This window comes from Syngnathus scovelli, chromosome 22 (genome assembly GCF_024217435.2).
Source record: "Syngnathus scovelli strain Florida chromosome 22, RoL_Ssco_1.2, whole genome shotgun sequence".
Classification (NCBI taxonomy): Eukaryota; Metazoa; Chordata; class Actinopteri; order Syngnathiformes; family Syngnathidae; genus Syngnathus; species Syngnathus scovelli.
The window spans coordinates 6,605,001-6,618,786 of record NC_090868.1 but is presented as its reverse complement, the minus strand read 5'-3'; the positions used below and the strand labels follow the sequence as shown (position 1 = coordinate 6,618,786).

Genomic DNA, 13,786 nt, shown 5'->3' with positions numbered 1-13,786 from the left:
AACCTGTCCGGTTTGTTTCTTGACCCTAGCTTTGCCGATTATGACTCAGTTTCCTCCTGAGTGTAAGTTAGTTCTTGCGAAATGTGATCCCTTGGCTGAAAATCTTTTTGAAGTAGCCATATGGGTGATGGGTTGTTCTCCGGGAACTTATGATAAGACAGGGGGGAATTGTTAGATAAATTGTATATATATGTTATCATGCGTTCCCTAATGAGTACATATTAATAAAGTTATTGCGCAGAATGCTTGCTGTTTCTTCTTGCAGACATCACCCCTTCCACAACAAGTCAAACGATGCTGTCTGGAGCTTCCTGACCTTCTACAATCCAAGAAAGTTGTTGATGTCTGCACATGTCATTTTGTCTATTCACTCTTTTCACATGACTACTTTGTTTCCCATAACATTTTATCCTTGCACACTTTTCGTTTCTCATGGGATCCTGTCTGCGACTTCTAGTTTCACATAGAATCTCGTTTCTTCTCTCATGAGACAAAGCCCACGCTTTCCCCCCCACCTATCAGGGGCTAGTCTCACATTGTAGGTAGGGCATTCCTGAATAAAAAGAGAGGAGTGTAAACAAGACCTTTAGTGTATTTTGGATTGCTGTAAGTCTGGATGCACTCCTCGCGAGAAAAGATCAACATTCTGTCTCACTGGTTTTGTCTGCTGATCCTTTTGCTGAATCTGAACCTAACACTCACCAAAAACAAGTTGTAATGAATGTGAACTTTTAATGCATTTTATTCAGAAGGTTACTTTGAACCCTGAGGCTTAAATGGTGGCGCGGCGTATTTATGGATTCTTACGGCTTTCTGTGTACTGTCTTTCTTTGTAAAAAACTAATGTGCACGTGCGGCTTATAGTCCGGTGCGGCTTACGTAAGAAAAAAACTAAAATATCCCTGAATTTTAGTCCGGTGCGGCTTATGGTCCGGAAATTACGGTACTGATGAGTTGTTTAGCTGTGGTAACTAATTATAGCAAAATTCTATTAACCTCTGATGACACTCTCTGTGTGTAGGTTTCACTTTCAGCTTCCGTCCTGCTCTGCTCATTGTGAAACATCGTAACTTGCTTCAGGGCTGCTTCCAGCTCAATTGGGTCTGCGCAGGCTCCCTCTGTGAGATCCCGGAACTGAGTACATCAACATAGAAATTTCAAACACTTTCAAACACAAAAACGCTTTATTTCGATGTTATGTTTTTATCACCTGTGGCATAACAAAGGGCTCGTCTTTGCCAAACGAATGCGAGCGAGATAGGGCTTCTCTTCTCTTCTCTCGTTCAGATGATGCCTCCTGGTGTCTTCTCATCCTTTCCATCTGCTCCTCCACACTCATCCTGGGTCGGCCTACCTCTCTTTCCCCGTAGCCAATCTGGTCTACGAGTGCACTTCTGGGACGATCCTGCAAAGACCGAAACACAGACTTAAGAGTATTTAATCAATCTTAGAGGTGTTGTCCACTGAGGGTGTTTTCACACCTGGACCCTTTTAAAAGAACCAAAGTCAGGCCTCTTTTAGGGTGCTTCCACACCTGGACCCTTTTAAAAGAACCAAAGTCAGGCCTCTTTAAGTGGACCAAAAAGTAGACCAAGAGGAAACAAACTCAGTTCTTTTTGTGTTCACATTGTGAGTGTATTTCAAATAGGACCGAGTTCTCTTTTTGGTTCAGTTCAGCCTTGATGGGGCCTCAGTCCTCTTTCTGTTCACACTAGGTCCTCGAGAGCTCTCACACTCCCACTGCACTGCATTCTGGGTAGTTTTTGATATCCCCTGACTCCCTACTTTTTCGCATTTTATCTCGAGTAGCTAAATACTTTAGTTTTTTCACTTTTATTCTGCATTGTATAGAAGTTCTATCAAAACCGGCTGCTTTCATTCTCTCAGAAAATTCTTGAAATACTTTCGCATTACGGTGGGTCGTAGATAGTTGTGATTTAATGCTGTCGTTGTTCCAAATTTCCAAAAGACATTCCGTTTCGTCTTCTCCCCAAACTATGCCGCGTCCAGGTGCCGTGGCAGAACTTTGAACGGCACATGCTTCTCTACGTTTACTATTAGAACCACGGTCACGACCACGACTTGCTGCTGTCATACTTTGGATTCTCTGTTCTCTACAGTTTTGTTTTTGCGCCTGCAGTCACGTGACCAATCTACGGCAAGCCAAGGAGGTTACAATACAGTGCAAAAAGGCGAAGTGAACCCAGTGCGCTTTGTGTTCACAATGCACAGATTAGGTGAACCGCGAACCGTACTGAGACCACCTCCTGAGGTGGTCTCAGTACGGTTTGTTTTAAAGGGGTCTGAGTACGGTTGGCGTGTTCACATATGCACAAAAAATGCTGAGTCATCGATCTGAGTTCGTTTAGAGGGCTGAAAGGGACCAAGTGTGAAAACACCCTAAGTTAAAGCAAAACATACCGATCTGGATTCTGTCTTTTTAGTCTTCCTCAGGGTGACGTAGGAGGCAATAGTTGTGGACTCGGGAGGGCTCATGGGGGATTTGGTTCTCGGAGGAACAATGCCCACTGGGTAGAGGGGTACAACTGTGTTGAACAATCATCATAATTAATCATAAGTTATTCAAGAGAATCAGTCAAGTGTAAAAAAAAAAAAATGTACCTTTTGTGGCTACAACGTCAATATTCTCAGCAGTTTCATTCTTGTCCTTGTCCTTGTCCTCACCGTTGACTTCATCCACTTCCTCTTTGACTGTGGTCAGCTCAGGTTCGCTCTTATACAACCGATAGTCTGGACCTTGCTGTGTGGTGTAGGGGTGGAGAAACATTGAGTGACGTTGAGGCACACACAAAGTATTTCATGTCTGACCAAACACAAAGAAACATAACACTGATGGGGTAATTTTAATCGTCTGTTATGAGATATTGTCATGAAATTCATTCAAATATGCGATTTTTGTCCTTAACGTTTTATTTCATGCCACACTTCACAGTAACATTGGCGTTGCAAACCACACCAAGAAGAATTGCATGCGTAACCCACACACACACACACAAAAAACACATGCAAACATCTGTGCGAACTGCTTGTAGGTGACAAACTGAGATGGTTGATGTTGAATGAATTTTTAGAAAAATGGCAACATAATAAAGCTGCGTGGATCTGGGTACCATGAGTCCTTTCCAAAAATTTACAAACAACATGAACAAAGTTTAATTTTTTTGTGTGCAATAAATATATTAACTTGGGAAAGATTCGTTATTCCCTATTTTCAATATTTTTTAATAGCTCTTTACATTAATATCATTGCTAAAAATAAACATACGGATTAAAATCCGTTAAAATAATACACAATAACCAGATTTGCTTTCATGTGGGCTCCGGCTGCCGAAATCCTAAAATCTCAGAACATTTCGTTTTAAGCACTTTGATGTCACCCAAGCGTCCAGAAAAAAAAGTCATCTTGAAGTGATTTTTCTCGTCAATTTTGAATGAAATTCTAGTATTAAAAGTCAGCTCCTCAAAAACTGCCAAAACGAGCTTCAGCATTCAACTAAGGGTCTCAAATAAAATGGGAATACATGAAAATGAATGTCAAACAACAGCAAGAACACAAAATCGTCTGAGGATGACCGAGTGACATCACAGACAAAAACTAGACCAAACATATTAACAGGATACGCACGCTATGGACGTTTTGCGCTGCTCTTACACTGTGCGCACCATTCCTAGAGCCGGTTTTGCGGTCCTCGGGACGTTGCGTATAAGGAGGCGGACGGCTGCTGGAGTTTGGATGGTGGGAAGGGATGTGAGGGGGTTGCTCGGATGAATAGTAGTACTGTGGAAGAGGTGGACGGGGGGGAACGCCGTTTCCCGTCTTGATAGGACTGAGTGGCAGCAATGTCACTGCCTGTTAAAAGTTAACACAGCGGCTGGTCTCAATCCAAGAAACATGATGTTACTTGGTTGACCGATGACGTGCAAGAAAAGGGGAAGGGGGCAGTGTCGCTGTTTGTAATTGTTGTTTCTGACAATCAATTGTTGTTTCTGACAATCACAATCCTCAATTTAAAGGTTTAGGTTTGTAAGCGTTAGACAGTGAGCTGTAATCACAAAGTGTTCTTTTTTGTGTGAAAAGCATCTAAAATTTGATTTGAAGACCACATTGCGAAGGCCAATTATTGCATGTAAAAGTTAATCCAGTGTCGATATTCAGAAGAACCTCTGACTGGTATGAAACACAATTGGGTTCAGGATGTCGGGTGAGTTTTTATTGGAAATCATGCAACGAGTAAAAATCTGGTCCGGAGCTGTAATGAGGCCATCGCAAAATCACAAATCACATGATTAAGTGATGAAGAACTAGATACTGCAATTTCACAAGTACCGTAATTTCCGGTGTATAAGCCGCGACTTTTTTCCAAAATTTTGATCCCTGCGGTTTATAGTCAGGTGCGGTTTATATAAGATTATTTTCGTGATTTTTGTGATGACGATCACTTTTACTCTTGACACTATTATATACTTTAAAAGCTACAAAACAAACTGACAAATAACTCGTTTTCAAATCAGACGAGTAAAAACTGGTCAAATATTTTTTAAAAAGATATTATCAAAAGTGAAGACAATTTGCAATTGTAGTAATGACACACGAATTTGATGCACAATTTGTCTTCGTGGGCCACATAGAATGATGTGGCGGGCCGTATCTGGCCCCCGGGCCTTGAGTTTGACACCTGTGCTCTAAACCCTTTCTCTTCCTCTGCCATGTGACTCAGAGATTACACAAAGCAGTGGCGGTGTTTGGACCATCTGCATTGTATTAAAACCCAATCAATCAGCATTTAAATTCAATTCTTTTGACATTTTGCTCACCAAAAACAAGTTGTAATGAATGTGAACTTTTAATGCATTTTATTCAGAAGGTTACTTTGAACCCTGAGGCTTAAATGAATACGTACTTATGGATTTTTACGGCCTCCGGCCTCCAGGGGGCGCTCTAGCAGGAAGCAAGAGCGAGACAGGCGAAGAAGAGATAATGCGCCGAAGAAGACGTGCTAGTTTGTTTACAACATTTCGCGCATCACGCAGAACGCGATCAAGACGGACATTACTGAGCTTTTATACACAAACCGTCATTATGGGGGACAAAAGAAATGCATATAATGCCGCTTTTAAGCTAAAGGCAGTCGATGTTGATGACATTGTGTTGCCGCACCCTTTTCTTTATTTCGTGGACCCTCATCATGGAAAATGCTAGAAGAAATGGATAAAAACGACGACGAAAGAGATACTGAGAAAGTGTGTGGCGAAGGATATCTAACGCTATTCCAATCGGAAATTGAGGAGGAAGACTTCGACGGTTTCAGTGCACAGGAGGAAGATGAAGACGATGAAGCTCTTTTTTTTACTTTTACTTTGACCAGCCCTGTTAGTGCTGTGCTACCGTGTTGCTGCTGTATTACTGCCGCGTCACAGGCAGTGTTTGGAAAGAAATGTTAAGGTATGTTGTTAAAACTTTAAAAAAGCTTTCTGTGTCCAGTATTTCTTTGTTAATAACTCGCGTGCACATTTCCGTGTTGCTGCGGTACTACTGCTGCCCCACAGGCAATGTTTAGAAAGACATGTTAAAGCATGTTATTCAAACTTCAAAAAGGCTTTCTGTGTACTGTCTTTCTTTGTAAAAAACTCGTGTGCACGTGCGGCTTATAGTCCGGTGCGGCTTATGTAAGAAAAAAACTAAAATATCCCCGAATTTTAGCTGGTGCGGCTTATACACCGGTGCGGCTTATACACTGGAAATTACGGTACAAGACATCTGTACTTTTGTGTAATGAGGTACCCCGATTTGTTATTCTCTTTAATTATCAGAGTGGGGAAAAAAATTGAAAACAAAAGATTGAAAACATACTAATTATGTGTAAATATTTTTAAATACAGGTTAAAAAGATCTTTCCTACCTTTTCTCATAGCAATCATTAAGGTCTTTCAAAGCATTTTTAAAATCATGTTTTCCAAAATATTTTTTCTTACAGTGTGTGCTCTCTTAGTTAGATACCTTTTGTTTCTTTATTTTGCTTCTAAATGCTATTAATTGGTTTTGAATGTTGTACTTTATGTGAAGTACATTTGAGTATGTTTTATGTATGTCGCCTAAAACCTCAGACAGTGTGATGACGCTATCTAGTGGCTACAAAAGAAAATGACACTAACGTACGTTGAAGAATTATAACATAAATTCTAACAATTGTTAGGTGACTTTACAATATGCTAATAGTACTTACAACACTTTTGTTTTTGTATTTTACACCCCCCAGGTATTAGCGAACTTATAAACTGTGAATTTCTTTCCTTGTTTTTTTCCCACTGAACCTTTTACAATAATCCACACGGATTTTAGATAATTGTTTTTACAAAAAACATTTTTTTAAAAATGCATATTGTTCACGGGGATTTTGGTAAACCACTGTGAAAAAAAAAATAAATAAATAAATAAAATACTGCATGCTGAAGAAAATCATCGCCGGTACATAAAAAGCAAGGCCACAATAAGTTGGTGTAGTTCATCTCAGCATGGCCTAGCCAGCGAGACATTAGCATATAAAATTTGAAGAATTACAGATTTTTTTTTTTCCAGCGGACCTCATTTAACGGATGGTTTATGGGCTCCAGTGAACAGACTGGCACAGTTGTAGGTTAGTTTGGTTTGGAATGTTAAAGGTTTGCATCACGGTGAGCAGCCACAATAACAAAACAAGTGTTATTCTTATTGTCTTTAAGATTCATCTTCAGATTCATCTGTCTCTTTTCTCTGTCCATCCATGTTGTACAATCTACACGACTTGCATTTCGTGGGTTTGCGTGTACACCCTGGACAGGCCAGTAACTCCCAAGGTCTCCATTTAGAGAAACCTTCACATTCACGCCAATGGGACAATGTCTTAAATTCACCTAAAATACATGTTTGTAATTATGTATAAAGGTTAAACAAGATTAAAAAGTGCTAAGCAGAAGCTTACCTCATTCTTGTGTTGGCTGGATAGTGGCTTGGAATCAGAACAACCTGTAGAAATAAACCTTTATAATTAGACTTTAATTGACATTTCTCAAGTGTTTGTTAGCTAAATTGAGAAAATAATTAAATGTTTTTTTGCTTTATTCTGTGATTCTCACAACACAAGAACGCATAGCTCATTCACGAATGACACTCACTGTCCATGCTGCGCTGTGGTTTATTTTTAGTCAATGCTTCCATCACATCCTGAATTCTCCACAGCTCCTTCTGAATTTGAATGTGCCGCTGGCTTGGAGGCTCTGTCTAAAGCCCCAGATGAATAAGGACAGAAAACCAAATGTAAATAACTGGCAAAAACGTGACTCTGTGTGTAAGGTGTGTGTAACCTGTGGGCTGCCCAGAGCTTCCAGCTGCTCCAGTAGGTTGGATTTTGCCAATGTGACACCTCCCTCCAACCTATCATACTCCCTCCATGAGCGCTCCAGCTCCTGAAAGCAACCATGATGCAGCCAATGTCATTCCTGGTTTTTGTTGGCACGCCTGACAATTTGGTGGCTGAAAGTAGCCTAAACTTGAAGCTGCCTGGTGGATGTCATCATATTGCATTCATAAATATGACAACGACGTGCATTGAACTCTCTCAATCAATGTACCGTAATTTCCGGACTATAAGTCGCGTTTTTTTTCATAGTTTGGGTGGGGGGGCGACTTATACTCAGGAGCGACTTATATATGTTTTTTTTCATAAATTTTTACTTGATCATTAAGACATCACTTATAAGTATAGTTGACCACTTCCCATGTTATTTTTAGTATAGTTGATCACTTCACATGCTTTTATATCTTTATCTTGAACATATTCAAAACATAAAAAATAGAGAAAACATCAAATAAACCAATTAACACTTTAAAGCACCATATCCAAGTCCACTGTCTGCTGTATGTACACTTGCTCCATTTTTGGTCCTCTTATATTTATTATTATTATTTATTATTATTTGTTTATTTATCATTTATTCAACACTCTTATTTATTCATTGTTTGTTGTCCTTCATGTAATAGTTGTCCTTAATCACTCTATATGTTACGTCAGGCCCGTTCTCAGCTCTTTGTTTGTGTTTGTCACGTTAGCATACCTATCGTTTAGCCTGTTGTTGCTATCGTTTAGCCTGTTGTTGCTCGTTCATGACTGTTTTTGGTGTGGGATTTTGTTGAATAAATTGCCCCCAAAATGCGACTTATACTCCGGAGCGACTTATATATGTTTTTTTTCACTTTTTGGGGCATTTTATGGCTGGTGCGACTTATACTCCGGAGCGACTTATAGTCCGGAAAATACGGTAGTCATCAATCCAAATCATATCCCGAGTGATTGTGTTTATGGCTGTGTTTACGCCCACAACGGGGCAGACCTCCCTTTTGCTCCTGCATAAGACAACAGTGTGTGCTTCAATGAGCGCTAAACCCAACCGTGCTTGGACTTCTCACTGAATATAAAGGAATTCTCACCATATTGACTCTGGAAAGTTCTCTGCAAGTGCTAAGGAGGCCATTTTGGAGCACATCTCGCTGCTGGACCAGACTTTGTGTAGCTGACGCACTGGGATTACTCTGGTCACTTAACTCTTGACTGGCGGATAGCAGCGCTGTCTCCAGAGTGTGCTGGAAATGGACAATGCACATTCCAATATAAAGTTTGCATGAAACATAAGATCCAACACAACGAATGACACGCATTACCTTTTCTCTGTGTAGTTGCTGTAATTTCTCCTCTTGCATCCTCACTAACTTGTCCTGCTCACAAAACCTGCTCAATTTGGTCTAGCATAGCAAATCATAAAGCATTAACGACAGTCGTTTGTGACATACATATGGCTAATATGAAATACAGTTTGTCTTACATCAATGTCGTCGGCGGGTTGGATTATAGAGCAGTCTTTGTAGTCATGTGGAGTTATCTGGAGAAAAAACAAACACGGGAGGAAAATGTTTATGCATAAAGGGTGGATGAATTGAAATCATTCAGGGAAAAAAAAATCCGTTTATGTGATGAAAAGCAGACCACTTTAACACTCTAAAAAGTGCGATGGGAAACTGTGAAACCTTCCAAATACCAAATAAGAAAAATCACCCTTCCATAATGATGTTTTGATGTGTGGAATTAACTTTTCAAATAGCAATCATCCCATGCAGTTTGAAGCGCAGTACAATAGAAATGAAGTTAAAATAAGAAACTTAGTTTCTTTGACAGGTTGGAAGATTAGGAAATGTGTTTACCAAAAAAGGGCAAATTTAGGAAAATGCACTGCTCTGCCACATGGCAACATTCAGCAAAGTGTAGAGTCAACCCACAATTTTGCTTGAGAACATCTTTAGCAGTCCAGGATAAAACCTTCCATTCATTTTTCCTATGATCAATTCACTTTTCTCCACCTTCCACTACCCATATGAACCCAGTAATCATAGTAGGGAGGCAAACAAAAATGCGAACACAGAATGACATGTAACTGTTCAAAAAAAACAACAACAACCAAGACTCCTTATTTGAAGACACAATGTTCACCATTAACAGTATAGTGGACAAGGATGGGCTAAATGGGAAATCCATGACTATATAGCATTGGACTATAAGCCATGTTCATGTCAACTCAACAACAAACAGCCAGTGAAATAAATTAAAACCATGTATGCAAATGAGAAATAATGAGCTTTTTCTGTGGACGTGATGAATACATCCAAAATGGAGAAATGGGAGGTGCATACTGAAGGGGAAACATAGATAACTACATCATGTCAGATACAAAGCAACAGGTCTGGTTTGAGTCGACCGTCTGAGAAAAGAAACATTTGTTGCTTAAACAGTTTGCTGAATGCTAATTTGACTGACTCAACAGTGACTCAAGCCAGAACCTGCTTGAAATCTTACTTGCTGGTAGAGTTGTGGCCGTGGTGCTGAGTTCTCGATCATAGTGTGAATCATGAAGATAAGAGGCTCATTCTCCTTTTTCTAGCAGAATGTTAAGGGAAAAGAGGACATGTAGCTGTCATCTTTGTTTCGATGGAAGTTTCTTCCAAGGTGGTATTTTAGCAGTGATGGGAAAATGAAGCTTCAAATTTGCTTCATGAAATCTTCTTTGGACTCTAGATGGCACTGTTGGTTGAAATAAGGGACTGAGTAAATTGCAAGTCAGTTTTCTTTCAGCCCAATGTTAAACAGAAAGTGCCATCTAGAGGAGTCAAAAAATACAACTGGTTCATGAAGCAAATTTGAAGCTTCATTTATCCATCACTATATTTTAGAAGACGCGCTGCGCTGCAACGCACCCGCAAGCTGAAAACTAGCAGGAATTCTCTTTTGGCCATAGCAGGGCAAATTTTGAAAATCTACCAGAGGCCCAATTACGGTATGTCACATTGTCCTTGTCATGATGACACCAGGGATGTCAAACATACGGCGTTGCCTTCCAGAACCAGAACTGAATTTGACAATAATAATGTACAGAGTATCTTAACAGCAGTTTCTGTCCCGATTCGTCCCCGGTTGCTTTATGTCTGTTACCATGGTTTCTGTTCGCGTTGCCCCTCCCCTGCTGTGTCACCTCAATCAATGTAACCACAGTCACCTGCCTCTTGTTACCTGTTTTGTATTTAAATCCTGTCTGCCCCTCACTCCCTTTCGGATCATTGATGTCGTCACGTCTGATGTCGTCACGTTTGATGTCTTTTTGATTCCTGTCGTTATCAAGTCTGTTTCTGGTTGCCATCCCTGTCGGTCGGTCAGTCAGTCATGTTATTAGTTTGCTAGTTCTCATCTCTTTCTCTTGATGCTTCGTTCCACTTCCCTTTTCCCTAAATAAATCCTGGTTCAAGCTGCATTTGGTCACCCTGCTCTATCCCGATCCATGACAGTTTCTTTACAGTTCATTAGAAACTTCACATACGGACAGTTGAACACTTCAGTTGTTTCTGGCAGGTCAGTGTACAACGACCAGAAACAAAGTACAGTGGATAAGACTCACCCCCGAAAGAAAGAATTGCTTCTGACACCTGTTGCATCTCTCAATGAACCAATCATTCTCTCTATCAACAGGAGAATTTTGTCAAAATTCAGATCCCAACATCTAGAAAATTTTGCTCCATGATGAACTGATTGGAAAGATACCTTAGGGCTGTCGAGCAACAGCACAATATACTTTATCTTCATTCCCAAAGTGTTGAAACCGTAAGGCCAAATCCTTCACTTTTGCTTTAGGCTTAAAAACGTTTTGACATCAGTTGATTATGCAACTTGTAGCATCGTTTCAAAACAAATTGGCCTTACTGTTCCAAACTCTTAGAAGGGACATCCTCTGTCAAGTGTTATCATCTTAACCCCTTCCACCAGAGACTCTACTAAGGACTCAAAAAAACCACCTATGGAGTTCTCAGAGAGTAGTGTTGAATCAATCAATCAATCAATCAATCAATCAATCAATCAATCAATCAATCAATCAATTAAAGTCATTTGCTTTTGTACTGCATCCTCAAATAATCTTGATGGAGTTCCATCAATTATAGATCATTGCGGCGTAATTAACTGGATTCAAATCGACTTTTGGTTCGCAAATAAGAAACGAGACGGAGCCCTGGTGTGGAGTTGGCACACTTTTTGAGTGGACCCTCAGAAACAAAAATGGTCCAATTATTGCCTCTTGATCACATTGTATTCCTTGTCATTGAGACCTAACAATCTCATATGGAGTAGGGCATAGATACAGGTTTGTCCTCACCTGGTTGTCCAGGTAAACAAGGTTCCTCTGAAGATGATGAGAAAGAACATCAGTCTGCAGTGGCAGCAGGAAAAGGAGGGAAAAGAAGCAGAAAGCGAGCTCTGTTTGGTAAAATAGGATCAAGGAATCTACCGACATTGGATTGGTCTTCTGTAGACTTGCAAAACAGTTAAGACCGAATCAACAGCACCTCTGCTGGTTGAAGCTCAATAGTGCACTCAACTTTACTTCAATTGCTTCAAGGAGGGATCAATTCACATGAGAGAGAATTAAGGAGGAAATACTCAATTAGCATGCGAATTCAAAGCAGGAACACATGGTATGCTGACAGAACAGCAGAGATTCATAAGAAAAGTACAGTACAAAGACGGTAAGGAAATACACACAAGTGCATAATAGGGATCACTATGCGCAAGTGAGATGATTGAGATGTAAGATTGAGCAACACAGCGATTTTCAGACCTATACTTGTACAAGTATTTATCGATACCACTTATAATTATTATACATAAAAATTCAATTTAGACAATGACAAATAATTTGCTATCTGAATGAAACCTTTCTGTCTTTCTGACACACAATACTGAACTAATGCCAAGGAAGACTTACTCGATTGTCAGAGTTCTATTTTTTGCTTTAAGTGTCAGTAGCTGGTATCGGTATCCCCCACAAGGACTAGATACCTTGAAATCTGCCTGATATGCGCCCATCCCTACTATAAAGTCTTTATTATAACAAGTTGTTGTGCATAATTTTACTCTCCAAATAATAAAAATGACTAGAGAATTATGAATATAAATAAATGGTTTAAAAACTCTCATTAATGAAGATTTATAAGTGGACAAATGCAACATAAATGTCAAATGCATCTACTACTACAAATTCACAGTATTACAATGCTGTCACAACGTGAATATGCATGAGCAGAGAGCGTATATTCATGCTCAAAACACACAAATACACCCCCCCCACAAAAAAATCACCAGCCACAAATCAACCACCACAAATTACTGCAAAGCGTTCAATATGAAACAGATTTTGGTGTGTAAACAAACAAACAAAAAAAAAAATCCAATAGACTCCCATCTTATTTTTTAATTGAGTCTAAAACTCAATTTAACAATGTCATTTCTGTAACATTAAACCAAATTCAATTTCATTTGAACGAAACAGCAAGCCACCTGAAAACACATGCATCTGTTGATACACACATACCAACACTTAATGCAAGGTTTGGACCGCAAAAGGAACCCCAGCGCCAAAGACTCTCCGTGCGTGAACATTCAGTACATACATACGCTCAGTGCTGACCTTAGGATTGGGCCCCTCTATTCCAAGGGCCATTAGCTGGGATAGTGTGTGCTCCCGCAAGCTGTTGAGCTCTGCCTGTTGCCGGCGGAGCTTGATGAGCATCAGTGTAAGTTCCTCAGGCTACGTGAAGCATCACACAGAGGAGAAATCAACTGCTACATTAAAAACAATACACCATACGGTGAAGTGACCGATGGCTCGCAAACGTCAGACTGAGACGACCTTACATTGGATTCACACAACCCATCAAACCAGGACCAGTAAATTCAGACTACGAAAGCACGGAAGTGCCAATGTTTTGGCTGGCAAAAGTTGGCATTATACCAATATGTTAGAAAATTAGTAAGTAATGTACATTTTTAATGTAATGGTTTGATTATGTTTATATTTTTCTCATAATGTCAAAATAGCGTATCGATATACTGTAGGCCAAAACGGCAAATAATAATATGGCGTATTGGCTTACATTATATCGATACACACATGCACGCACGCACACACACACGCACGCACGCACGCACGCACGCACGCACGCACGCACACACACACACACACACACGCGCACACACGCACACGCACACATATACGTACATATATGTACACGTATATACATACACACACACGTATATATACACACACAGACACTACATACACAAACACACACACACGCACACACACACACACACACGCACACACGCACACACACACACACACACACACAAACATACAT

The 13,786-nt window shown here is 40.1% G+C and overlaps 1 protein-coding gene across 13 annotated transcripts in view; it reads right to left on the bottom strand.

Moving 5' to 3' along the window:
• The window catches only part of LOC125992022 (pleckstrin homology domain-containing family A member 5), a 139,727-nt gene that overhangs the window by 19,700 nt on the left and 106,241 nt on the right, over positions 1–13,786 (bottom strand). For 4 of the 13 annotated variants that reach the window (XM_049760550.2, XM_049760546.2, XM_049760559.2 and 1 more), the window contains 14 exons: positions 13,057–13,176; positions 11,746–11,799; positions 9,903–9,983; positions 8,878–8,934; positions 8,717–8,797; positions 8,486–8,638; positions 7,363–7,464; positions 7,174–7,279; positions 6,981–7,024; positions 3,647–3,871; positions 2,623–2,761; positions 2,422–2,546; positions 1,211–1,405; positions 997–1,134 (listed from right to left, as the gene is read on the bottom strand). In XM_049760550.2, coding sequence (XP_049616507.1) covers positions 997–1,134; positions 1,211–1,405; positions 2,422–2,546; positions 2,623–2,761; positions 3,647–3,871; positions 6,981–7,024; positions 7,174–7,279; positions 7,363–7,464; positions 8,486–8,638; positions 8,717–8,797; positions 8,878–8,934; positions 9,903–9,983; positions 11,746–11,799; positions 13,057–13,176 — 1,620 coding nt within the window. The remainder of the gene's footprint in view (positions 1–996; positions 1,135–1,210; positions 1,406–2,421; positions 2,547–2,622; positions 2,762–3,646; positions 3,872–6,980; positions 7,025–7,173; positions 7,280–7,362; positions 7,465–8,485; positions 8,639–8,716; positions 8,798–8,877; positions 8,935–9,902; positions 9,984–11,745; positions 11,800–13,056; positions 13,177–13,786) is intronic. The other 9 variants (XM_049760547.2, XM_049760548.2, XM_049760549.2 and 6 more) reach the window with 9 other exon arrangements.